We start from the raw sequence: 26,440 nt of genomic DNA on the forward strand, positions 1-26,440 counted from the left end.
ACTAAATTGCACATATTGAAAGTATAGTTGGATGAATTTTGATATATGTGTACAGCCCTGAAACCATCCCCATGATCGAGATAATGAACCCATCTTTTCCCCCAGAGTTTTCTCATGCCCTTTATAATCCATCTCCTATCTGCCCCTCCCTCCTCTCCTCATCCCCAGGCAGCCACTCATCTACTTTCTGTCAATATACATCAGTTTGCATTTTCTAGAATTTTACATAATTGTACTCATACAGTATTAGCTTTTTTGTCTGGCTTCTTTCAGCATAAAGTTACAGAGATTCGTCCATATTATTGTATTTATCAGTAGTTTATGTCTTTGTATTGCTGGCTAGTATTCTGTGTATATGTGAATATAGTGATTTATCTCTTCACCTGTGGTTGGACATTTGGAGTGGAATATACTTTTTAAAACAACTATAACCCTGGGGAATTTTTATTTTCTTTGTCTGACTGGCTGTTTTCCAGGGATTTATATGCCAGGAAAGCTGAACAAAAGAGCTACTTGAAAAGGTGGTTTGCTTTGCCTTAAATTGACTTCCAGTGATTTCACGCTCTCTTGTCTTTGGCAGGCTTTGGTGTTAAGATGTTGAGTACTGCCAACATGAAAAGCAGTCAGTACATTGCCATGCATGGCAAACAGATCCGTGGACTGGCTTTCAGCAGTAGGTCCCAAGGCTTACTGCTCTCAGCATCCCTAGACAGCACTGTTAAACTGACCAGGTGGGTGCTTCGGGGAGGAGGTTGGGGCCTAGTCTGGTTAGCATTGAACAGTGTGGAAATTAATATCCGTGTTAGGATGGCCTTAGCTTCGTGTGTGTGTGTGTGTGTGTGTGTGTGTGTGTGTGTGTGGCATTGTCTTCTGAGATCCAGTTCATTAAATTTAAAATGTATTGCTTTTCAAAGTAGATAAGACAGGTTCCACGACAGTATGTGCAATGCCCTATTTTTTGGTTTTTGGGGTTTTTTAAATTATCTGTGTTACAAAATACATCTTAAGCCAGACAGATGAGAGGAACACCCTCGATGGTCGAATGACGGCATGGAGGAAGCTGTCGTGCTGGGCACCGTGGAGTTGCCGTACCATCTTGGACCTGCTTATTACTGGTCTATTTCCGGGATCATCCTACGGAACAAAAATACTCTCCAGGAACTCATTCTCCTGGGGTGCCCTGACTTCTCTTATCAGTAACCCTCGGTTAACTTCCTTTTATCTTTCACATGCCCTGCGATTGCTATGAACCCGATCTGAATGGGTCTCAGGGCCTTCATCTTTAGAAAGTAGTTCTGATCAGACATCTGATAGTTGGCTTCCTGTTCCACGGTTAAATCTGAAGGACATCATGATATCACCATCAGGCCTGATAAGCCTTTGATTTTTCAAGAATGCTTCGGCTTAATTAGCCCTGAATCTCAATGTAGCGTTATGTTTTATACGTATATATAAAATGATATTTTTTCCTAGTTGTGTTAAAAAAAATAGGTGAAAGAAGAGCCAGTTAAAGACCAAAGTTATTGATTACTTCCTCTGGGTGGTTGGAGTGTTAGTTTTTGTTTCTCTCATAGGTATATTCTAATTTTTCAGCCTTGAATATTGATTACCTATATAATAGATAATTACAGAGAATTGGGGTAGAACGGGGAATGTACTGTTTAAATACCTCTTTAACTTATTCTTTTATTTTCCTTACATTTCAAGAGGAAAGCCTGTGTCCCTCAAAACAAATATTTTGGAATTGAAAGGGGTTATGTGGGCAGTCCCTGCAGGAAATTGGGAATCCCAAATAGTTTGGGTGTGTGGGTGTGTTCTTAAAAGATTATCACTAAAATTATAATCTTTACATCTTTGTTATATATTTGATTTTCTTAATACATTGTTGTAAAAGTCTTGTATCTCTACAGCCTGGAGACAAACACAGTAGTCCAGACTTACAATGCTGGACGCCCTGTCTGGAGCTGCTGCTGGTGTCTTGATGAAAGCAATCACATCTATGCTGGACTGGTCAATGGTTCGATCCTGGTGTATGACCTTCGAAACACAAGCTGTCATATTGAGGAGTTAGTACCTCAGAAAGCCAGGTAGGGGACCACTTAGGTTTTCCCTGTAGGTAGCAACTTTCTCTTGGACCATCATATGAGTCCTGTCTTTTGACAATGTTTGATGTTTGGTCAGAATTCCTCACAGAGAACAATTCTCTGTGTACGGTGATGCATTCTCGCTTAGGACTCAGTAAGAATCTTTCTGTGTGTTCATGCTATTTCTGCATGGTAGGAAGCCCTGATGCCAAGTATAGCCAGGTTCATATAGTCACTCATCACCCAGCGTGGCAAAATGAAGTCAGATCTGTGTTCCAGACCCGGCTCCACTGCATAGGAACTGTGTGACCTTGGTCATAGTTCTTGGCCTGTTACAGAGACTTGTTTTAATAGCCACATGTCAGATGCACAGGAAGAGATCAGTAAAGGGTGGGCCTGAAAAAAAATGATTGAAAATTTCCCTAACCTCCAGCTAGACCAAGTTGGTCGGAAGATGCCATGTTACGACAACGAATCCTTTATAATCCCATTACAGAGTTCGCTGGTTTTCAGAGTCAGCCGGGGTTCTGAGGGTGAGTGGTGGTAACACCACTGTGACTGCAGAATGTGTTTGGTCCCATTTGGGCGTAATAAGCTCCTGAAGGCATAAAATTCTCAAAACGAGAAGAGGAATCTGACCTAGACCAAAATGAGAAGTATCTTAAAAGAGAATTTCCATTTCCAGTGTGAACATATATTAAAAAGGGGGCATAGGGATCTAAACAGAAAGATATCACCATAGCAGTGATAGAGTAATGGTTACTGAACCTAGGTCAGCACTCTGGCGTCCTCTCATCGGGGTGGGGCAGACTCATGCTTCCAGTATGTGGTCTGTGGGCCTGAAGGTGACAGATGTGAACTCCCAGCCGACATGGGGCCTGCCCTTGATGTCAGCAGATGCAGGCAGAGCAGGCAAAAAATAAAGTAGAGCAAACAGCCAGGAAAGTATTTGTATGGAGTGCTCACTCCTGCCTCCGTTTGCTTCACTGTGACAGGGCAGTGAAAGAAAGCAGGCAAAGCGACCGCTTCGGCAAGTGCAGCAGAAACAAAGTTCATCAGAGCAGAGTCGCCGGCTGATACTTCTGAGAGAATTCTTGGCACACAGTTCTGGTCATGTGCTTGCAGAAAGAGATTTAGAAAATTTCTAAAGAAACAGTCTTGTTTTTGAATTAAAATGTAGTTGCTTCAGGGGCCCCTGGCTGGCTTCGTTGGAAGAACATGTGACTCTTGATCTCAGGGTCACGAGTTAGAACTCCACGTTGGGTGGAAAGATGACTTAAATTTAAAAAAAAAAAAAAAAAAAAGGCAGTTGCTTTAGGCAGTATTTGAATTGAAGGGTCTATCCGATCCAGCTTGGAAGCTTTATCCGATGTGTAAGCTGGATTTCCTTTCGGACTTTACTCGTGTATGTGGCCAACCCCCTTATTAGAAACTTCAACAACAGTCAATGTTTCTTCTTCCTTGTATTTGTGATCTTGTACTATCAGATTTCCTAGTCCTTTTTTTGTTACATTTTTTTTACACTGTTTTTCAAATGTGTGATATCTCCTCTGAAATTGGCTGCAGAGATTATAGGTATACTCTTGTTTCTACAGAGAGGGTTAGTAGTTTTTATCAAATGTCAAAGGACAGTGACCCACGGAAGGTCTTTAACCTCTTCTATAGAGGTAGGACTGTGCTTGGGCTCCTGGCAGTGGGGTCTGGAGCAGTACAGGTACTGGAATGTGAAACATGGTTTCATTTCTTCCCCTTTAGATGCCCGCTGGTATCCCTGTCATACATACCCAGAGCTGCCTCAGCTGCATTTCCATATGGTGGGGTGTTGGCTGGAACCTTGGAGAATGCTTCCTTCTGGGAGCTCAGAATGGGCTTTTCTCATTGGCCTCATGTGCTGCCCATGGAGCCAGGGGGCTGCGTAGACTTTCAGACGGAGAGCAGCACCCGGCATTGTCTTGTGACCTACAGGCCTGGTGAGTGTTGGGATGTCCTTGTGGGACCTCCTGTGGTTTGTCTGGGAGCGGATCGTTTCAGGGAAGGACAGGAGGTCTTGCCCTACCCTTCCGGTGGCACTGGGAAGCCCCTCACAGACTAATGGCTCATGCTACTACATGGGGGCTGGTGGCCCCACATTGCTCTTTGGAGCCTGTCTCTGCTTCTCACTTGTCTGCGGATTCTTCTAGGTACTCCTTGGTGTGAGTCAGCCACCTGAGGGGCTCCTGTGATTTAGGCAGTTCTGGAATGAGGAGGCCTGGAATTGAGGCCAGTGAGCCACCCTCAGTGCAGTTCCGTATCTTCTTCTGCTTGACCTTAAGGAAGATAAAAACCTGAGCCGGGGTCTGGCAGAATACAGGGATTTCACTAAAAAGGATAGCTTACGCTCAAAATTATTGCCCTTATAGGCAAAAATCTGTTGTAGAGGGGCACCTGGGTGGCTCAGTGGGTTAAAGCCTCTGCCTTCCGCTCAGGTCATGATCCCAGGGTCCTGGGATCGAGCCCCACATCGGGCTCTCTGCTCGGTGGGGAGCCTGCTTCCCTCTCTCTCTCTCTGCCTTCCTCTCTGCCTACTTGTGATCTCGGTCTGTCAAATAAATAAATAAAATCTTGAAAAAAGAAATCTGTTGTAGATAACTTACTTTATCTTAGCCTGGGGTTCTGAATTTCAGTTATGCTGTGTTTCATTTTGTTCTTGTTATTACGGTTGCTTTGTTGCTGTTCTTAACAGCTTGATGAATTGTGGCTCTCCCACTTGGGGGGTCTGTAAGCAGCTGAGGTACTCCCTTCATTTCTTTGGGTCATCCTCATGAAGCCAGATTTGTTCTCTGTCCTGTAGATAAAAATCACAACACTTTACGAAGTGTTTTGATGGAGATGTCCTACAAGCTGGATGATGCTGGAGAGCCGGTCTGTTCCTGCCATCCTGTACAAACGTTCCTCGGGGGACCCACTTGCAAACTACTGACCAAAAGTGCCATTTTCCAAAACCCAGGGAATGATGGCAGCATCCTGGTGTCTACTGGGGATGAAGCATCAAATTCTGCCCTGGTGAGCATATTATTTTTTTTTTATACTGAAGTGTGTAGAGCAAAAAGCTGAAGTTCTCCATGATTGCACATCCCTGTGTATGTGTGTGTGTAGCGTTGTTTATTTTTATACAAGTCACACTTTACATCCTGCTCTGTAATTTGCTCCTCTCTCCTTTAACTTCCTAGCTTGGATATCTTTCCATTTCAATATCTGTAGATTCACCTCATTCTTTTTTATGTTAGCTGAGTATCCTGTGGGCCATCTTGTGAATCTTAAAAAGAAAAAAAAAAGGAACTACTGAAACCCCTATAAAATAATTGATTCAGAGGCGCCTGGGGGGCTCAGCGGCTCAGTCAGTTAAACATCTGCTTTCTGCTTGGGTCACAATCTCAGGGTCCTGGGATCAAGCCATACATCGGGCTCCCTGCTCAGTGGGGAGTCTGCTTCTCCTTCTCCCCCTGCTTGTGCTCTCTCTCTTTCGAATGAATAAATAAAATGTTTTAAAAGAAATAGATAGAATAATTGATTCAAGCAACAGTTTCATGAATTCAGGGTGAAACCAACAAATGAATGGTTGATGGGGAATTGTACAATGGAGGGTCAGTCTGTCATGATCTGGACGCATTGATTAACCTTAACATTGCTGTAAGTAAGTTTACAAGAACTAATTTGCCTCTTAATGTAAGATAATATGAAGCACATGGCACCTTCAGTGAGACGCCCTTGAACCTAAATCTAATGAAGCTTTGAAGTGTGGCTGACCAGTAGGGTTGCACCAGCCACACAAGCAGTTGAAACGTGATTAGTGTGAGTGAAGAACTTAATTTTTAAGTTTTTATTTAATTTTAATTTAAATAGCCTTATGTGGCTAGTGGTCACCAGTTTAGGTAGCACCACTATAGAGTAAGGGTAAAATGACATGAAGTAAGAAGAAAAAAATCAAAATAGAATTAGTAAAGCAGATACGGTAAGAAGTTGATAATCTGGGGGCACCTGGGTGGCTCAGTGGGTTAAAGCCTCTGCCTTCGGCTCAGGTCATGATCCCAGGGTCCTGGGATCAGGCCCCACATCGGGCTCTCTGCTCCGCGGGGAGCCTGCTTTCTCCTCTCTCTCTCTGCCTGCCTCTCTGCCTACTTGTGATCTCTATCTGTCAAGTAAATAAATAATAAAAAATCTTTTTAAAAAAAAAAAGTTGAGGGCGCCTGGGTGGCTCAGTGGGTTGAGCCGCTGCCTTCGGCTCGGGTCGTGATCTCAGGGTCCTGGGATCGAGTCCCACATCGGGCTCTCTGCTCGGCGGGAAGCCTGCTTTCCTCTCTCTCTCTCTCTCTGCCTTCCTCTCCGTCTACTTGTGATCTCTCTCTGTCAAATAAATAAATAAAATCTTTAAAAAAAAAAAAAGTTGATTATCTGGGTGATTGGCAGTTCGTTGTACTACCCTACTTCTTACTATTAAAAATATTTTCATGATAAAAAGTTTGTGAAGAGGAAAGGAAAGCACTGGTTAGAAGATTTCATGAAGGCAGAGTCAGGGACTTTTTTGTCTTACTGAGTCTTCTGTCCCTTGATGGAAGGGGCTGAATACTGGCTTGGTTTTCAGGTTCACTCACAGGAAGACTAATTGCTTATGAAGGTAGCAGAGGCCACACCTAAACTATGTTGTGTTTGGTCACAAACCTAACTTTGTGAAGGTTAGGGACAGTCTGTTTTGCTCCCCAGGCAGTGCCCTCTCTGCAGCTCTTTCACACTTGTCCAGTGCCTTAAGCAGGGCGCTTGTGATGGGCACCTGGTGTTGTACGGGACTGTTGAATCACTTTATTGAATACCAGAAGGTAATATAACAGTGTATGTTAACTAACTGGAGTTTAAATAAAAACTTAACAAAAGGGTGCCTTGTGGCTCAGGCAGTTAAGCGTCTGCCTTCGGCTCAGGTCATGATCCCAGGGTCCTGGGATCAAGCCCCACATCGGGCTCCCTTCTGAGCAGTGAGCCTGCTTCTCCCTCTCACACTCCCTCTCTATTCCCCCCCCCATAAATAAATAAATAAAATCTTTTTTTTTAAAAACCCCACAAAGTTGTCTGATGATCAAGCAAGCAGGTCCCCCAGCTGAACTGAATGACTCCTGACGCTCCTCTCTGTCCTTCTGTAGCTGTGGGACGCCGGCAGGGGCTCGTTGCTGCAGGAACTGCCAGCTGATCAGCCTGTCTTGGACATCTGCCCATTTGAGGTGAACCACAACAGCTACTTGGCTACCTTAACCGAGAAGATGGTCCACGTCTATAGGTGGGAGTGACTGTGTCTGGAAATTGGCAGGCCTGCTGCTGGTTTACATTAAATGTTTGCTGGCAGCCCTGAGCAAGGTCCCTGCTTACTGTCTGTGGCCTAGAACTTCTGGGATCGTGATTCCTTTGGGTGGATGTGACTGGACAACTCTGGGTCACTGAAACACTACAGACTGTATTTGCAGTGTCCATCAAAAGAGTAAGTGACTGGTACTCCCATCTACATTATTCATTTCTTGGGTTAAAATTCTTCAGGAATCTGTTGAGAAACTCTATTTCTGATCAGACATTCTGCTGGACCTCAGAGAATATCCTCCAAGCAGTCATTTAGGATATGAGTGTACACCAAGCATTTTCTGAAGGATGTGACCCCACCTAAGCGGTCTTGTCACTTGAGCTCTGTGACTTGGGGACAAATGCTTCTATCCCAGAAGGGCCTACCCGTCTTCACGTCTCGTGGATGCAGTAGAGTCTTAAGTCGAACACAAGAGGGCACTGTACAACTGCTGAAGGATTTGATCTACTTCTGACCTTGAGTGTTGACAGCCTCTCAGTAGCTCAGTCTCATCCCCACAGAAATGTCTGGTAGAGCGCATCTGGTCTGCTTTGTGGCAGCACCAGAACATTCCAGATGTGTGGGGCTGGGATATTGACAAGCCCAGCGAATGAGGCGGCTGATGAGCTGCTGGCCCCTTCCTAACTTTGAGCGTGTTAAGTTCACATTGTGGGAGCCAAGGAAGGAGACCAGTTTGAGCAGTGGGCAAGCCTCGTTTTTTTTCTAGCTAGCATGGGATTTCAGGCTTGGTTGTATATAAGCCAGTGCTCTGAAAACCACTCCTTTTCCCTCACACTAGGAAAAGACACATACTTGAGTCTCCTGGTAAGATCCAGACCAAAGGGCCAACTGAGAGAGGCTTACAAAAGAGAAACTCCTTAGACCACTGGTGAAAACGAAAATGGCTTGTCTTTTCCATTTTGAAAACATTCCTATCTGAATAAAGCCAAGCTCTCAGAGTGGGGGGCTTTTCTTGGGCATGTTTAGAGTTCCCAGGAAAAGCCTTCCTCACATGAAACTGGTGGTTGGCTTCAACTTCCCCTGATAGGCCTCCCTTCCTAACCTTTAAAAAAAGTTGTTAGAAAAACAGTTACTCTCAGGAAGGTAATAGTGGTTGGAGACCTGTGTGGATTGAGGGAGAAGCCCACCAGCTTTCGCTCCAGCCGTGGGTTGTCCAGCATGGCGAGCTCTCTTCTCTCCAGTAGAGGGTTCGGTTCGTGCCTGCTCTGCCTAAGGCTGCGCTGCTGAACCACAGCCCATGACAGAATGTGCCTCGGGCCTCGGTGGCCCGGACTCTGTTCTTAGAAGCAGAATGGCCAGCAGTGTGACTTTCTGACATTAAGTGTTCTGGAAATGTTATTATTTTTATTTTAAAACAGTTCTGGCCTGACAAATCCTGAGCTGTTTCCAGCATTTCTCACCAGCAAGGGGTTATTGCAGTAGATTTCCCCAGTGTTCCAAGTTCTAGTTGTGCCTTTTAAAGAGTGGCCTCCTTCTATTTTAGTACATCTTACAAAAAAGTCAGTTTCTAGAGCCTGGGAAAGAGCCCCTTTTTCTCAGAGGAGATACTCCTTTCACTTTGTCGATGATTCAGAAGGACTGCCTGGGCCTAGAGCATCAGCGGCAGGAAGGGATTCAAACTGAAAAGCAGAACACCTGGTTTCAGCAGATTCCCAGAGAGGATACAGTTGGGCAGGCCCTGGCTGCCTTTGTCTTTGGCAGGGACAAACCTGGAGCAGGGTTAGGATTTGACTAGGGCTGGAAGTATACTCAGCTGATGCTGATTACACACACATGCACACACGCACACACGCACACGCGCCCCCGCCCCACCGCCCTGCTCCCGGCCAAGCATAGGAACCAAGGGACTTATTACCACGAGATTGGGTGATTCTCAGGTCTTGCCAGTTCTTGCATTCCTCCAGTAAATTTGAATGCTTCAGAAACAAATTTGTAACTTCAACTGGTTGCTCCCAAGGAAAAGACTTTGCCCCCCTCCCCCCAGCCACCCTTCCCCAGCCCCCCTCAGCATGGAGGAGATTCTCTCTGTGGGACCCAGGCTCCGGGCTCTTGTCAGCACCAGGCTCTGCCCCTGCATGTCCCCTCACTCCTGTCTCTAAGGTATTTCTCCCATTTGAGGGCTTGGAGTTAAGCAGACTCAAAATATCTTGTTGATGTATATATCCTTGTACCTGCCTTGACAAACAGGGCAGTGGGATCTCTGTTCACGTTCTTTGTTTTAATGTTTGTGTTAATATTAATATGAAAATAAAGCGTTGGCCATGTGTACCAGCTCCCGGTGTCTTTTGTTTCTTTGACTGCTGGAGGCAAGAGCATGTCTGCCTCTTGGGAAAGTGGTTCATTCTCAGCCTGGTGGATCTCTATACTTCATGCAGTACTGGGTCTGAATTACACTGCATGGGCTCTGGATCTCAAGTAAACATTTAAATGTTTGATGATGGATTTGATGATGAGGGATTTAACCGGCAATTCTGTTCTACTGTTGCTTAAAGGGAAGCTGTGTGTTTGCTTCATAAGAGCTTGCCTACACTGGTTATTTGTTTGCGCTCAGATCCAAAGGGCCTAATCTCGGAAACTACACTTCCCAGACTCCCTTTGCCCACTGGCTTCCTTGGTATTTTCTTTGAATCCAGAAAACCATAATGTGGGAGGAAGGGAGTGGAAGAGAAGACTTATCCTTTTATTTCTCTTAATCTTTGGCAGCCCTGGGCCAGCAACAGCAGCCCTGGGCAAGCATGGACTCAGGGTTCCTGCTCAGCACAGTTCTGGCCTCTTGCCTCAGTGTCTTTGTTCTGTTTAGTTCAGGAATTTCTGTTGCCATAAATCATGGTTCTGGGATTAGATTGGAAAGGCTGAAAATGTTTTCTAGCTGAACAGCAAAGGGATTTTACTAGATCCCAGGAGGACCGGATCCCTAGGTAGAAGCTTGCTGTTGTCATGGAGCCTGGTGCTCCAACAGTAGATGACAGAGGTCCTGGGTGGAAGGAACCTCCATTATTACTAAGAAACTCAATGCCATTTTTTTCTCTTCCACAGTACTCATTTCCCGTCTCCACTTGGCTGTCAAGTGAAATTCTGGAAGCAGACATTTGTGTGTCCTTGTCTTTTGATGAGTCAGCTTCACTGTGTTGGTAACAATTGCTTCTATTTATCCCTTTAGAGTTTACAAAGTCCCTTCCTGATCTATTGCTTAATTTTTATTATTTTTTAAAAGATTTTTTTTTTTAAGATTTTATTTATTTATTTGACAGAGAGAGATCACAAGTAGGCAGAGGCAGGCAGAGAGAGAGGAGGAAGCAGGCTCCCTGCTGAGCAGAGAGCCTGATGCGGGGCTCGATCCCAGGACCATGGGATCATGACCTGAGCCGAAGGCAGAGGCCCTAACCCACTGAGCCACCCAGGCGCCCCTAAAAGATTTTGTTTATTCATTTGACAGAGATCACAAGTAGGCAGAGAAGCAGGCGGTGGGGAGGGGGGAGCAGGCTCCCTGCTGAGCAGAGAGCCTCATGCGGGGCTTGATTCCAGGACCCTGGGATCATGACCTGAGCCGAAGGCAGAGGGTTTAACCCACTGAGCCACCCAGGCACCCCTATTGCTTAATTCTTAAACAGTGTTATGGAATAAGTATTGTTATACCAATTTACAGGGAAAGAAACAGCTGTCCTTTTAAAGGAAAGTGACATTAGACAGCATTTCATTTAATTTTTATTTTAAAATACATATTTTTTAAAAAATATCCTCATATTTACATCCTATACTTTCCATTACTGACTGCTAAGCAGTTGGGAAACAGGTAGAAACTCATTTTCACTCTCGATGTCTCCATTTCCAGAACAGCCTAGGCTGATTCCGCACAACTTATTTCTCCTACGTTTAAAATGAAAATAAAGCAGACGGTCGTGAATATTATCATGATACTTTTACACCCTGGTGGATACCGAGGCTGGGAACACCACTGCCCAGTGTAAGAACCCACGTCACCTGGCTAGAACCGCTCTGCTCCACGCTCAGGACAGGTCAACTGAAGAGGGAAAGGAAGTGTGGAGCTGCTCTTTCTGCTCTAGAAAGCCGGGTGCAGGGCTGGCTGAATCAGGAGCCTGCTGTGGAGATGAGATGTGAGGAGGGATGCCATGAACCCTCGTTTGCCCCTGAAAAGTAACAACTTTATCCAAATACGGCTACACTTAGCAGAAGGGCTCACCTGGAAGCTAGACATGGGCCGAAAGTAACAATATCTGGATTTGGTTCAAAGGAAATGTTATCCCGTGAGAGGAAAACAAAGTTCAGAACTTCACTTAACAGATGATTGGATAAAAAAACCTGGAGGTTCTGTTACATAAGCTCAGCTCTGTGTATGAGCTGCCAACGGTCAGATGGACTGTGGGTTAATGAAAGTGGGGGCTTGGTAGACCACCGGAATGAAGGAGGGAATATATGCCTCTGGGTAAATACCCTGCCATCTGCTTAAAATAACCACCACTAGGGGGAAAGATAAAACAAAATAAAATGCCACCACCAGGTTAAAGCAGTCCTTCCAGAAAAGTCTGGTAAATTCCTAGGCTTGAGCTAGAGTTGGGGGGGATGTTGGTGCAGCTCAGTTGTTTCTCTAAAACATGGTGTCGAAAATTAGTTGTTAAGAGGTCCCTGGTTCATATCCGTATGCCCCATGCCCCCTGAAAAAGACACCCCCCCCAAAAAAAAAGATTGTTAGATTAGCCAGCACCAGATAGAAAGGATTGAAGGCCTAACCTAAGAAAGGGTGTTGAGGTCAGGAGAGGAGAAACCATTCTGGCAGCTTAAGCCCTTTGAGGTGCTGACACCTGACTTGTACCCCAGAGGAAGCTCTAGAATTGGCCCTGACATCAGGCCCCCTCATGAGGATGGTAACCTGGCCGTTGAGACAGTGACAGTCCTGTACTAGGCAGATAATACGCCCTTTCCCTCAGCTCACCTGAGTTACTTGCAACCTGAGCCAGGGAAAGGAAACCTACGTTATCAGATGCTAACATTCATGTCTCTCATTAAGATCCCCACTGTCCCCAAAAAAGGCATGAAATTCCTTAACAGTAAGGGACCACATTTTGTGCAACGTGGCAAGTTGCAAGGGAAGTGGGCCATCCCAACTCTAGAATGCTGGGCTCCTCTCTGGGTCTTAGATTTTCGGCCTAGATAATCACTGATGTTTCTGTGACAGACATGTTCAGGGCCTTTGGCTGCATAATTTGGGGGTGCCTGGAAGCGTGTTAGTACATTTATCATCCCCTCAGTCCTAATGGTGTGGTACACCATTTATATGAAAGGAACGCTCAGACAAGTTACAGAATTTGCCCAGGTGTGGTGGCCTTGAAAATGAGCCCCTCAGAACTTGCAACGATGGGAAGCATATCTGACTGCTACTGCGGGTCCAGCTGCTAAGCCCTAAAATCCATTAGTGCCGCCACAGCAGGAGCTCTCCTTCCCAAGGCTTGCTCTAGCCAGTGACTGACGACAGCAGGGATACTGAGGCAGGCCCATTTCTAGGGGAAGCTCAACTCCTGACAGGCAACAGGCAGCTTTAGCTTGAGGAGTCTGCATGGCCTTAGCCAAAACTTTTTTTTTTTTTTTTTTAAAGCTTCATTGGGAAGCCTAGATGGCTCAGTCGGTTGGGCTGCTGCCTTGGGCTCAAGTCATGATCCCGGCATCCTAGAATAGAGTCCTGCATCAGGCTCTTTGCTCAGCGGGGAGCCTGCTTCTCTCTCCGACTCTGCCTGCTTGTGCATTCTCTCTCTCTCTCTCTTTCTCTCTCTCTCTCTCTGACAAATAAAATCTTTAAGATTCATTTATTTGAGAGCGGGCACATGTGCATGAAAAAGAGAGAGCGTGCACTCGCACGCACAAGAGAGAATGCAAGTTCGAGTTGGGGGCAAAGGGAGAGGGAAAGAGAGAAGCAGAGTCCCCACTGAGTGTAGAGCCTACATTGGGCTCCATCCCATGACCCTGAGACCATGAACTGAGCCAAAATCAAGAGTCAGATGCTTAACTGACCGAGTCACCCAGGTGCCACATTACCCAAACCTCGAGAGCTAAGTGCAGTTTAAGTTCCATCTAAGTTGTTTCCGCCCATCCATCCGTCCTGACCTATTTCACACAGGACCAGACCTGTGTTGTGTTTAATGGCTCTTTGACTCACCCAGTTTTTCCACAAGTGTCGCCCCTAATAAATTATTGGCATGACTAATTCCCCTTCCTTTTTGGCCAATTTTTTTTTTTTTGCCACCTACTACATAACTTATTTTTTATTGAAAGTGTCTTGCATTCGTGATGGATGCTTTCTAGGTTTTTCCAGACACTTTAACGTTAAAGGTTAAATTATATTTTTTACATGCAAGTAGTGTGAAGTTTCCCCCACATGGGATCACTGATTATAAAAAGATGACACACCGCATGGGTTATTTGTCTTTTTTAATCGAAAAGCTAACAGACTGGCTAGTTACATTTCCCCCCGAACCACAAATTTAGTAGTAACTTGGTTTCTAGCCAACATATTCAAAGCTGAGAATTAAAAATGCAAAAACAAGTCCTTAGATCCAATTAAGGGAGCCCTGCTACATACAGGCTAATCAATACCAGTGGTACTCCTTGACTCCAGGAAGCTGGAAGACACCCTAATAATCCCACTCAAAACATTTACCTCAAGTAGCCTTTTTCCAGTTTCCAACTCATGAATAAAGATAATACGTTGTTAATTCTATTTCAGAAAACTTTTTTCAACTTGTTTTATTTACAATGCCGACTTTTAAAAGGTCATTAAACTAAAGTTAACTAGACAATAAACTAGGCAGATATCGCTTTACAAAGAGAGGGAAAGCCCAAAATGCCACCTTCTACAGAGAACTCACAGTTCAGGTTTATTTAGAGCAAAGAAAAAAAACTTTTGATCGTACTAGAAGAAACTCAGCCATAAGTTTGGAATCTGTACTCAAACTACACATGCAAGGAGGACGATATTCTGCTTAAACAACTGATTTGCTGCTGCCATTTGTCTACTGTTTGTCTAATATTAACAATTATAAACAGAGCAGTGCAACTAGTATTTGGAACAATCCTTACAGTGTTATAGTGTCAGGCATAACATTTCACTTCTCTTCACACCACTGGTTCTCTTTGCGTACCTGGGCTTCCTCTTCTTCAGTAAAGTCATTTTTGATATTGAAGTTCTTGCGGATCTCCTCAGGAGTTTTCCCCTTGATCATATTGGCAACAGTCTTGCATGTTACATCAAGCAAATCTTTGATGTCTAAGTAGTTCGCAGCCAGAATAAGTTCAAACAGTGTTCCTTGGTCAACTTTCAGGAATTCTTGGTCCCAAACAGGGATATCATTTGTCCGCTTTTCTTTGTTCTCATCATCCTCAGGAGGAGGGGGGTCATCCTTGTGGTGGGTGCACCACTGAATGACCTTTTTTAATATTGCTGCATTAACATTTGGTAGAGGAACTGGATCATCATCTCCTTCATCGTCCATTCCCAAATCTTCCAACATGGTCTTGATAGTCACAGACTGTTTGGCGATTTCAACATCAACTTCAAATATCTCTCCATCGGAACTCTGCAACTTAATTGAAGGCATGGTGCTCCGTCTCAGGCCGACTGCGGGTCAGAGGCTGATAAAAACACAGCGGCCTCGGGAACGTGGGGAGAAAAAAGGAGAACAAGTCCACTCTGGCCAATTTTTTAAAATATTTATTTATTTGACAGGCAGAGATCACAAGTAGGCTGAGAGGCAGGCAGAGAGAGAGGAGGAAGCAGGCTCCCCGAGGAGCAGAGAGCCCGATGCGGGGCTCGATCCCAGGACCCTGAGATCATGACCTGAGCGAAGGCAGAGGCTTTAACCCACTGAGCCACCCAGGCACCCCTGGCCAATTTTTTTATTGTGGTAAAATGCACACTTATTTATTTAAACTCTGCACCCAACATGGAGCTTGAACTCACAACCCCGAGATCAAGAGTTGCATGCTCTTCTGACTGTGCCAGCCAGGCATCCCACCCTCTTAGACGTTTTTAAGTACAGCTCTACGTATTAAGTTCATATTGTTGTACATCTGTGTCCGTAATTTTTCATCTTGTAAAACCAAAACTCTATACCCATTAAATAATAATAACACTTCATTCTTCCCTCCTCCCAGCCCCTGGCAACCACCATTCTACTTTCTGTCTCTTGTGTATTTGCTCTAAGCACCTCATACAAGTGGAATCATACAATATTTGTCTTTTTGTGAGTGGCTTATTTCACTGAGTACAGTTTCCTCAAGGTTCACACACGTGGTAGAATATGTCAGAATTTCCTTTTTCAGACTGAATGATACTCTATTGTTGGAGTAGGCCACCTTTTGCTTATCCATTCTTCTGTCAGAGGATGCTTGGGCTGCTTCCATATTTAAGCTATCAGGAGTAATGTTGCTATGAACATGTGTGTACAGATACCTCTCTGAGACCCTGCTTTCGGTTTTTTTTCACCCAGAAGTGGATTGCCGTAATTCTTTTTTTAATTTTTTGAGGAACTGCTGTACTCTTTTTCCATACCTTTTGTTCCGCTTTGCATTTCCACCACCAGTGTCCAAGGGTTTTGATTTCTCCACATCCTCTCCCACCTTTTTTTGTTATTTTCTGGGTTTTTTAAAGTTTATTTTTTGTTTAAGTAATCTTTCCATCCCAGTATGGGGCTTAACCCACAACCCTGAGATCAAGAGAAGCATGCTTTTCCAACTGAGTCAGCCAGGCTCCCCTATTTTCTGGGGTTTTTTTTTTTTTTTTTGTATGATAACCATCCTGCTGGGTATGAGGTGGTATCTCATAGTTTTGATTTGCATTTCCCTTATTATTAATTTTGACCATTTCTTAGATAACATTGGGCACATTTTCATGTGCTTATTGACTCCTAGTGTATCTTGTTTGGATAAATGTTTATTCATACCCTTTGCCCATTTTAAAAATTGGATTATTTGGGGTTTTTTGTTGATGGTCAATTCCCTTTTATTGTCTGCTTCCCAGCAAACCTAGACTAATAGAAGTAGTTCTGGGAGTGTCCCAGAAAACAGGTAGTAAGATGCGTATGATGGGACCCCAGAATAATAAAAACTGGGTCACCGTACTTATCTGCCAGAAGCCAGGAGACCGTAATTATTATTTTTTCCAGGAAGACTGAAGAGGCAACCAAGGGGCTAATCAGCAGGGAGTTGCAGAGAGGGTTAATAAAAGTTAACATCCTTAGGGGCAAAATAGACTCAGCCAGCAAAGGTGATTTTTTTTTAAAGATTTTTTATTTATTTATTTGACAGACAGAGATCACAGTAGGCAGAGAGGCAGGCAGAGAGAGAGAGAGAGAGAGAGGAGGAAGCAGGCTCCCTGCAGAGCAGAGAGCCAGATGCGGGACTCGATCCCAGGACCCTGAGATCATGACCTGAGCTGAAGGCAGAGGCTTTAACCCACTGAGCCACCCAGGCGCCCAGCAAAGGTGATTTTTAACATCCATTTTTAACATCCAAACAAACAAAAAACCCCAGAAGAATGGAGGAGCAGGAGGCTAAGGGTGGCCGTCCCCAGTAATTCATGCTCCCATGCTCAGTTTCTAGGCCTGAGCCAATTTTCAGATCCAGAACCCATTGATGAGTAAGGGGCTAGAAGCCTAGGAACAGAGACCCTGCAACACCATGACAGATAATATACGCCTGCAATGATTCCGTCTTTCCCTCAAAGATTCATGGCCATCTACTTGGGTGACCATTCACTGACAAAAGGAAAATAGCCAAACATGTTGAGGACTGTTGGACACTTGGTCTGAGTTGACACTGACACTCAAGAGACCGAAAGCATTGTCAACCCTCTGGCCTCTGGGGGTCAGTAATAAGTGGAGTCCTGGCTAAGGTATGGCTCGTGGATATGTGGACATGGCCCACACTGGATATGTGGGCATATCCGGTGATCATTTTCCCAGTCCCCAAATATATAAATGGAAATGAGTATACCACATTGTGTTTCTGGCCTGTGCAGTAAAAATTGTGACAGGAGGGGCACCTGGGTGGCTCAGATGGTTAAGCATCTGCCTTTGGCTCAGGTCATGATCCCAGGGTCCTGATATTGAGCCCCATGAGCCCTGAGCTCCTTGCTCGGCGGGAAGCCTGCTTCTCCCTCTGCCTCAGCCTGCCATTCCCCTTGTTTGTGGTCGCTCTCTCTCTCTGTCAAATAGATGGATAAGATCTTAAAAAAAAAAAAAAAAGAATTATAACAGTAAAAGCTAAATGTGAACCTTGGAAACTGCTCTTATCACTTGCCAATGTCTTATTGGGGGATGGAGGATGGTGGCAATTAGTGCCACCATTAAAGACCAGAAGGATGCAAGTGTGACCCTGGAAGAGGCAGTGTGAAAGATATTCCCAAGGAGAGTAGCTTCAAACTGTGCCCTTGGCTTTCCACTTTGTATGGAAGGGACAGGTGGTCTAAGGTGAGATGATATACAGGTTCCTGGGCAGGGTTCAGTGGCCTGGTGGATGCAGGTGACTTATATGGAAGAAGGCATAACACGTAATTGTTATCAGCTGACAATGCCCACCAGAAAGGCTCCACCATGGAAGAGGCACTGAACAATCAACCAGGCAAAATGACTTGGTCTTCAGCGCCTGCAGACTTGATAGGCGGGCACATGAACAGAGCGGCCACGGTGACAGAGATGGAGGCAACATATGGACCCAAAGTCCATATGGAAGAATGGACTCCCACTTACCAAAGCTGCCTCTGAATGTCCACCATATCAGGAATAGAGACCAACACTGGGTCTCTGAGAGGCTCTATTTCTAGAGGAGATCAAGCAGCTTTGTGCTGTTAAGTCAGCTGCAATGTGCTCCCTCCTTCCGAAAAGGCCAGCAATTCTTCCTTACAGGGCTAGATACCTATTCTGGGTTTGGATTTGCCTTTCTAGCTCTTAGCTTCAGCCAGCAGAATGCCTGATTGAAGCACAGACTGCCACATGGCGTAACATCTCACCCAGAGGACCCACTTTACAGTGAATGGATTGCAGAAGTGAGCCATGACCATGGGATTCCACCATCCGGAAGCAGCCAGCTAATGGAATACTGGTAATGACCTGCTAAAGGCACAGCTGAAGCACTAGCTGAGAAGAAACAAAGAATAGGGTGCCATTCTTCAGGATGCAGTATTAAATAAGAGACATCTATATGGTACTGTAACCCCAATAGAGGGAATACATGGGGAAACAGGAGTGACCCCCACTTACCATCACTCAATGACTTGGGTAATTCTGTGCTTCCTATTCCAACAACTCTGGGCTCCATGTGGTTGAAGCTCCTGTGTCCCTACAGGGGGTACACCTTGCAGAGGACACAGCAAGGGTCCTCCTGAACTACAAGTTATGACTGTTACTTCAGGACCTTGTGCTCAAGAACACAGGCGAGAAGAGGAATCACCATACTGGCAGTGGAAACTAACCCTGATCAACAGGAGGAAGTTGGGGAGGAAGGAAATACCCAAGTGGTTCAGTTGGGTGCCTTCTGGTTCCCCTTTGACCCTCTGTAACTATAAACACACATGTGCAACAATACTACACCAGACTGGCAAGGGTATGAAGACCAAGTTCAGACACCACCACTACCACCAACAACCACCACCACCCAGAAATGAAGGGTTGGGTCACATTACCAGGTAATCTACCAAGACTTCAGAGATGTTAGCTGAGGGCAAAAGAAATTCAGAATGGAGGAAGAAGAGGGCGAATACTAGTTGCAGCCCTGAGATCATTTGCAAAGATAGATGTTAGCATATCCCACTAATCTCCCTCATTGGAGTTTTTTCCTCCGAGAGAGAGATCCTTTGAAACTATAGAGTAGCTATTCACCAAAAACAGAGAGAAATTAATGTCTGGGACCCAGAGTGTGAAATATGGTGGTCATGAAAATTTGCCTCTCAGGTCTCCGACTGTGGGAGTGCAAGTGACCAGTTTTCCCAGTTGCTGTGCTCGGAAATCCACTGTGTTCACTCTGAAACCACATTCCCCAAGGGTTACTCCCAGCCAATGACTGTGTGACAGAGAGGCTAAAGCGGACTCATTCCAGGGCAGCTTTCATCCTAGTAAGTCTCTTCCGTGGCTAATCCTGTACAGAGAATGTTTTTTTTTTTTTTTAAGTTTTATTTGTTTAAGTAATCTCAATGTCTAATGTGGGGTTTAGAACTCACAATCCCAAGATCAAGAATCACATGTTCTTCCAACTGAGCCAGTCGGGCATCCCTGGAGATTGCCTCTCCTAGAACCCAGAATAACCCAGCAGTAGGCAAATACATTAGAAATAGTAGGAATAGATTAGGAATAGTAGGAATAGAAACCCAGACAGCCTAGTTCAGCTCTCTTAACCCATAGTTCTATCCCTAAGGCACGAAATAGGAGGTGTTCAGACATAATAATTGCTGCATAAACGAATGAATATAAAAGTGATATGTGGACAAGGGGTTAATTTTCCCAGGAACGCTTTAAAAACATTGAGACTTTTGAGATGAGCATTGAGGGATAAGAAAAAAAAAGTTTTAGGATGAAAGTGTTAGAACTTCACGGGTCAATGTTCCTTCTATTTGATCTTGAAATCTTGGATACTGGCAGAGGTCAGGAAGTTGCCTGGGGAGAGGGAGACCACCCATGCCGTCTTACACGACAGCAGCTGTTGCCAGAGACCCGCGGGGATCAGTGCCGGCTTAGTTGTTGGGAACAGCGTATTCCTGGATACCATAATTAGAAATGTTTGAAAACTACTCCAGGTGATTCAGCTGCACAGTCAAGTTTGGGAAAGTATTCCTGAACTCTGGAAGCTGCCATAGTCCTTAAATCAGAGTAAGAAGGGGCAGGGGGGCCTGCTCTGCCCAGTCACCTCCTTTCACCTTGCTTGCCCAAACAGTGGGTGAGAGAGTCACTGGAGGGCTTCCTGGAGGTAGGGACCTTTCAGCCATTCAGCAATGGGAGAAGCAGCTTGTCCATATCAGTAAATCTTCACGGATTGCCCTCTGTGTGCTCAACACCATGCTCAGTACTTTGCGGATAGTTGTGAGGGGGTTAAGGCTCCACCTTTCATAACTCTTACTTGGGGATTAAATAATGGCCCCACAGAAAACCCTCCAAGAGCCTCCCATGGTACTTAAATTTAACTGGACTTAAACTTCACGCAATTGTTTTCTGTGTACCCCATGTGTTCTTCGTTACTTTATTCCCACCCTTTCAGTCTTCTTTTGGAAGACTTTTTATTCCAGTGGGGTTTTTTGTTTGTTTGTTTGTTTCTTCTATTAGCTTTACACATACCCATTCTTGTGTTCTTCTAGTGTTCACCCTAGACTCTCGGGCCTAGAGAGTACAGTTCGCATCCTTGATTATATACTATGGGAGTCATATAGTTCACTGTTACATCTGGTATGAATCCCTCAATTATTGTGCTTAAAGCAACAGTAATTGTCCACATACTGACTCTGTCAGCACTTTTTTTTTTTAAGATTTTTATTTATTTATTTGACAGACAGAGATCACAAGTAGGCAGAGAGGCAGGCAGAGAGGCAGGCAGAGAGAGAGGAAGGGAAGCAGGCTTCCCGCTGACCAGAGAGCCCGATGCGGGGCTCGATCCCAGAACCCTGAGATCATGACCTGAGCTGAAGGCAGAGGCTTTAACCCACTGAGCCACCCAGGTGCCTCTCTGTCAGCACTTTTTATTCCTTCCCGAACTCTTTATTGCTTCCATTGGGTCATTTTCCCTCAGCCTTGAGTAGGGCAGGTCTGTCGGCAATGAGTTATCTGTCTCAGCTTCAGCTTGCCTGAAAATGTCTTTAAACTTTTAAAAAATGGGTCCAGTTGTATTTAGCATTAGCTTTTATTGGGGTAAAATACACATAACATAAAATTCACTACTTTGGGGCGCCTGGGTGGCTCAGTGGGTTAAAGCCTCTGCCTTCGGCTCAGGTCATGATCTCAGGGTCCTGGGATCGAGCCCCCGCATCGGGATCTCTGCTCAGCAGGAAGCCTGCTTCCTCCTCTCTCTCTCTGCCTGCCTCTCTGCCTCCTTGTGATCTTTCTCTCTCTGTCAAATAAATAAATAAAATCTTTTAAAAAAATTAAAAAAATAAAATTCACTACTTTAACCGTTTTCCAGCGTACCATTCAGTGTTGTTGTTGTTGTTTGTTTTTTTTTTAGTATATCCACAATGTCATGCAACCATCACCACTATCTGATTCCCCAAAGAAACTCCGTACTTTTCGGGGTGCCTGAGTGACTCGGTGGGTTAAGGCTTCTGCCTTCGGCTCAGGTCATGATCTCAGGGTCCTGGGATCGAGCCCCCGCATCGGGATCTCTGCTCAGCAGGAAGCCTGCTTCCTCCTCTCTCTCTCTGCCTGCCTCTCTGCCTCCTTGTGATCTTTCTCTCTCTGTCAAATAAATAAATAAAATCTTAAAAAAAAATAAAAAAAAAATTCACTACTTTAACCGTTTTCCAGCGTACCATTCAGTGTTGTTGTTGTTTTTTTTTTTTTTTTAGTATATCCACAATGTCATGCAACCATCACCACTATCTGATTCCCAAAAGAAACTCCGTACTTTTCGGGGTGCCTGAGTGACTCGGTGGGTTAAGGCTTCTGCCTTCGGCTCAGGTCATGATTCCCAGGGTCCTGGGATCAAGCCCCGCATCGGGCTCTCTGCTCAGCAAGGAGCCTGCTTCCCCCTCTCTCTCTGCCTGCCTCTCTGCCTACTTGTGACCTCTGTCTGTCAAATAAATAAATAAAATCTTAAAAAAAAAAAAAAAGAAACTCCGTACTTTTCAATTCTCTTCCCTCATCTCCTGGAAACCATTAATCTACTTTTAGTCTCTATGGATTTGCCTATTCTGGGTATTTCATATAAATGCAATCACACAGGTGCACCTGGCTTCCATAGTTTCTACTGAAAAGTCAGATATTAGTGTTAGTGCGCCTTTGAAGATAATATGTTTTTGTCTGCTTTTAAGATTTTATCTTTCTTTTTGATTTTCAGCAGTTTCATGGTGATGTAGTACTCTTTGTGTTTATCCACTAAGGGTTCCTGGAACTTCTTGAATCTCTAGGTTGGTATCTTTCATCAGCTGGGGGAAATTCAAAGCATGTCTCTTCAATATTGAGCTGCACTGTTGTCTTTCTCCTCTCCCTTTGGGGTTCTAGTTATATATATGTTAGAACTTTTGACTATGGCCCACGTATATCTTAATGCTCTGTTCTTTTTTGAAATCTTTTTTCTTTCTGTGCTTGCTTTTGGATATTTTCCTTTTTTCTAATTTTATTTTATTTATCTATTTATTTTTAAGGATTTTATTTGGGATGTCTGGGTGGCTCAGTTGCTTAAGTGTCTGCCTTCGGCTCTGGTCATGATCTTAGAGCGCTGGGATCAAGTCCCACATTGTGCTTGTGCGCTCACACATGCATGCTCGTGCGCGTTCTTTCTCTCTCTGACAAGTAAATAAGTAAAATCTTTTAAAAATACATTTTTACTTATCTATTTAGAGAGATTGAGCAAGCAGGGGTAGCAGCAGAGGGACAGGGAGAGAGAGAAAGAACCCCAAGAAGTCTCCCTACCAAGCATGGAGCCCCATGGAGGGCTCAATCCCACAACTACAAGATCAGCCCCTGGGCCCAAATCAAGAGCCAGGATGCCCAGTTGACTGAGTCACCCAGGCACCCCCCCTCCTTTGTATATTTTCTGTTCATCTGTTTCCCTTCAATAATTCTGTCTTCTGCCATACCCAGTGCCATAGATTGAATGCTTGTGTCCCCGCCCCCTGCCAAATTGATGTTGAAATCCTAACCCCATAGTTTCTACTGAAAAGTCAGATATTAGTGTTATTGCTCCTTTGAAAATAATGTCTTTGTTTCTAAGATTTTTTTCTTTCTCTTTCATTTTCGTGAGGGTGGAGCTCACATGAATGGGAACAGTGTCCTTCTAGAAGAGACCTCAGAGAGCTCCCTAATGCCTTTATACCCTGTGAGGTTATAGCAAGAAGATGGGGCTGTCTATGAACCAGGAAGTGGAAGTCACCAGATAGGGAATCTGCCAGCAGCTGGCAGTCCATCATGGACTTCCCAGCCTCCAGAACTGTGAGAAATAAATTTGTATTGTTTTAAGCCACCGAGTCTATGATATTCTGCTATAGCACCCAAACAGACTAAGACATCCAATCTGCTATTAAAGTCATTGAATTAATTTTAGGGGTGCCTGGGTGGCTCAGTTGGTTAAGTGTTTGCCTTGGGCTCAGGTCATGATCCTTTGGTCCCAGGATCAAGCTTCAAGTTGAGCTCCCTGCTCTGCAGGAGAGTCTGCTTCTCTTTCTTCCTCTGACCCTCCCCCAATTGTGTGGGTGCTCTCTCTCTCTCTCTCAAATAAATAAATAAAATCTTCAAAAAAAATCATCTAATGAATTTTAATTCAGTTCTAGAATGTCCATTTTGTTATTTGTGAAGAATCCAATTTTCTGTTGAAACACTATTTTTCTTTTTTTTTTTTAAAAGATTTTATTTATTTATTTGACAGACAGAGACCACAAGTAGGCAGAGAGGCAGGCAGAGAGAGAGGAGGAAGCAGGCTCCCTGCAGAGCGGAGAGCCCGATGTGGGGCTCGATCCCAGGACCCTGGGATCATGACCTGAGCCGAAGGCAGAGGCTTTAACCCACTGAGCACCCCAGAAACACTCTATTTTTCACCTATTTTTTAAAGTTTTGTTTTGTTTTTAAGATTACTACACCCAGTTTGGGGCTCAAACTTACAACCCTGAGATCAAGAGTCACACATTCCACTGACAGAGCACACGAAGTGCCCCAATTCTATCTTTCTTTTTTCTTTTTTTTTTTTTTCTCTTTTTAAAGATTGTATTTATTTGACAGAGACACAGCGAGAGAGGGAACACAAGCAGGGGCAGTGAGAGAGGGAGAAGCAGGCTTCCTGCTGAGCAGGGAGCCCAATGCTGAGCTTGATCCCAGGACCCCAGGATCACGACCTGAGCTGAAGGCAGATGCCCAACGACTGAGCCACCCAGGCGCCCCATTATCTTTTATTTTCTATAACATACTAGTCACCACTCTTTTAAAGTCCATATCTGATTAAGTCCAATATTGGAATCATAGAGAGTTTGTTTTTGTTGACTTTTTTTTCTACCTTTTTTTTTAAAGTAGGCTTCATACCCAATATGGGGCTTAAACTCACAACCCTGAGATCAAGAGTCGCATGCTTTACCAGCTGAGCCAGCCAGGGGCCCTGACTTTTTTGTTTCTTTTGGTTTGGGTTATTTAGTTCAGTTTTGTTTTGGTTTTAGCATGCTTCATAATTTTTTGTCCAATCCTGGGACATGCAAATTAAAAATTGTAGAGGCTCTCCATGATGTTACCTCTCTTCAGAAAGATGGTGTTTTCTTCCTGTAGACAGAGTACAGTGGGTCATGTTGACCCCACTGAGGTATGTTTAGGCTTTATTAGGGTTGGACTCTTATGGTTTTTTTTTTTTAAGATTTTTTATTTATTTATTTGTCAGAAGAGAGAGAGAGAGCGAGCACAGGCAGACAGAGTGGCAGGCAGAGGCAGAGGGAGAAGCAGGCTCCCCACAGAACAAGGAGCCCGATGTGGGACTCGATCCCAGGACGCCGGGATCATGACCCGAGCCGAAGGCAGCTGCTCAACCAACTGAGCCACCCAGGCGTCCCGGACTCTTATAGTTTTGCTTTTTCTTCTAGGGCATTACCCTCACTCCTCATGTGGTGTCCTTTCTCCTGGGGTTTGGCTTCTGTGCCCAGAGGGTAACCCTTCTGAGGCCTCAGTTTAAAGCCTGGGGTGTTGACCAAGACCTCTATACCTCAGCAGGGTGTAAACTCTAACTTCTAATTCCCTAGCACGCATGAGGCTGCTGGGAACTCTCGATTTATCACTCTCTCAGCTCTCGTTTTCTTCTGGGTTTGTGGAGCCCAGCTTAGGAAACAGCCAGAGACTTGGAGAAATGTAGTCACAGATTTTTGGCTCTTTCTCTTCAGTTCTCTTCTCTCCAGTCTTTTTACCCTTAAGTCCCAACCATCTGGGAGGCTCTGAATTCCTACCTGTGTATTTTCGGCCCAATGAGATTGCTGCCTTTGGCATAGACTCAATTCTTTTGAGCTACAATTTAGAAAGTACAACTCAGAAAAAAATCTGGGCTGTGTAATTAATTCCTTTTTCTCAAAGATTGTTGCCCTTCATTTTCTGATTGCATTGGTTACTCTCTAATTCCTTTCAAAGATATTTTATGTAATTTTGTCTAGCTTTTATGTCTTTCTTTCAATGGAAATACAAACTCTTTGTTTGGAGTCAGAATTCTCCCCCAGTTACATGGATATATAGGGCCTAAAGGGCCCTCGATGATCTGTCCCGACCAATTCTCTGATGCCTTTTTCTGTTCTTTCTTCATTCTAATTCAGCCATATAGGCCTTTATTTTGCATGCTTATTCCCACATCAGGGTCTCGAACTTGTTAATCTCTGCTTTTGGAACATTTTTGCTATGGTCTGTTTGTGTCCACCCCTACATTTATATTTTGAAATCCTCACAGCCAGTGTGAGTGTATGAGGAGATAGCCTTTTGGAGGCACTTAGGTCATGAGAGGATTGGATGAGTGTTTCTTTTTTTTTTTTTTTTAAAGATTCCATTCATTCATTTGACAGAGAGAGATCACAAGCAGACAGAGAGGCAGGCAGAGAGAGAGAGGGAAGCAGGCCTCCCGCCGAGCAGAGAGCCCGATGCGGGACTCGATCCCAGGACCCCGAGACCACGACCCGAGCCGAAGGCAGCGGCCCAACCCACTGAGCCACCCAGGCGCCCCGGATGAGTGTTTCTATAAAGAACCCTATAGAGCTCTCTAGCCCCTTCCCCCGTAAGAGAACACAGCAAGAAGTTGGAAATCTGCAATCCGAAAGAGGTTT

The 26,440-nt window shown here is 44.6% G+C and overlaps 2 protein-coding genes across 3 annotated transcripts in view; one reads left to right on the forward strand and one right to left on the reverse strand.

Moving 5' to 3' along the window:
- The window catches only part of RFWD3 (ring finger and WD repeat domain 3), a 60,860-nt gene extending 51,123 nt beyond the window's left edge, over positions 1-9,737 (forward strand). For both annotated transcript variants that reach the window (XM_047711023.1, XM_047711022.1), the window contains 5 exons: positions 581-731; positions 1,911-2,087; positions 3,840-4,054; positions 4,915-5,126; positions 7,256-9,737. In XM_047711023.1, coding sequence (XP_047566979.1) covers positions 581-731; positions 1,911-2,087; positions 3,840-4,054; positions 4,915-5,126; positions 7,256-7,399 — 899 coding nt within the window. In that variant the 3' untranslated portion in view covers positions 7,400-9,737. The remainder of the gene's footprint in view (positions 1-580; positions 732-1,910; positions 2,088-3,839; positions 4,055-4,914; positions 5,127-7,255) is intronic.
- A 4,151-nt stretch (positions 9,738-13,888) lies between these two features.
- Positions 13,889-15,102, reverse strand: LOC125089125 (S-phase kinase-associated protein 1-like). The gene has a single exon (XM_047711024.1). It carries the CDS (start codon positions 15,069-15,071, stop codon positions 14,580-14,582), a length of 492 nt encoding a protein of 163 aa, XP_047566980.1. The 5' UTR covers positions 15,072-15,102; the 3' UTR covers positions 13,889-14,579.
- Between the last annotated feature and the right edge of the window lie 11,338 nt (positions 15,103-26,440).

This window comes from Lutra lutra, chromosome 17, assembly GCF_902655055.1.
Source record: "Lutra lutra chromosome 17, mLutLut1.2, whole genome shotgun sequence".
Classification (NCBI taxonomy): Eukaryota; Metazoa; Chordata; class Mammalia; order Carnivora; family Mustelidae; genus Lutra; species Lutra lutra.

Bases quoted from the DNA above. Each gene is read 5' to 3' on its own strand.
- LOC125089125 (XM_047711024.1), bottom strand. From the start codon at position 15,071: ATGCCTTCAATTAAGTTGCAGAGTTCCGATGGAGAGATATTTGAAGTT.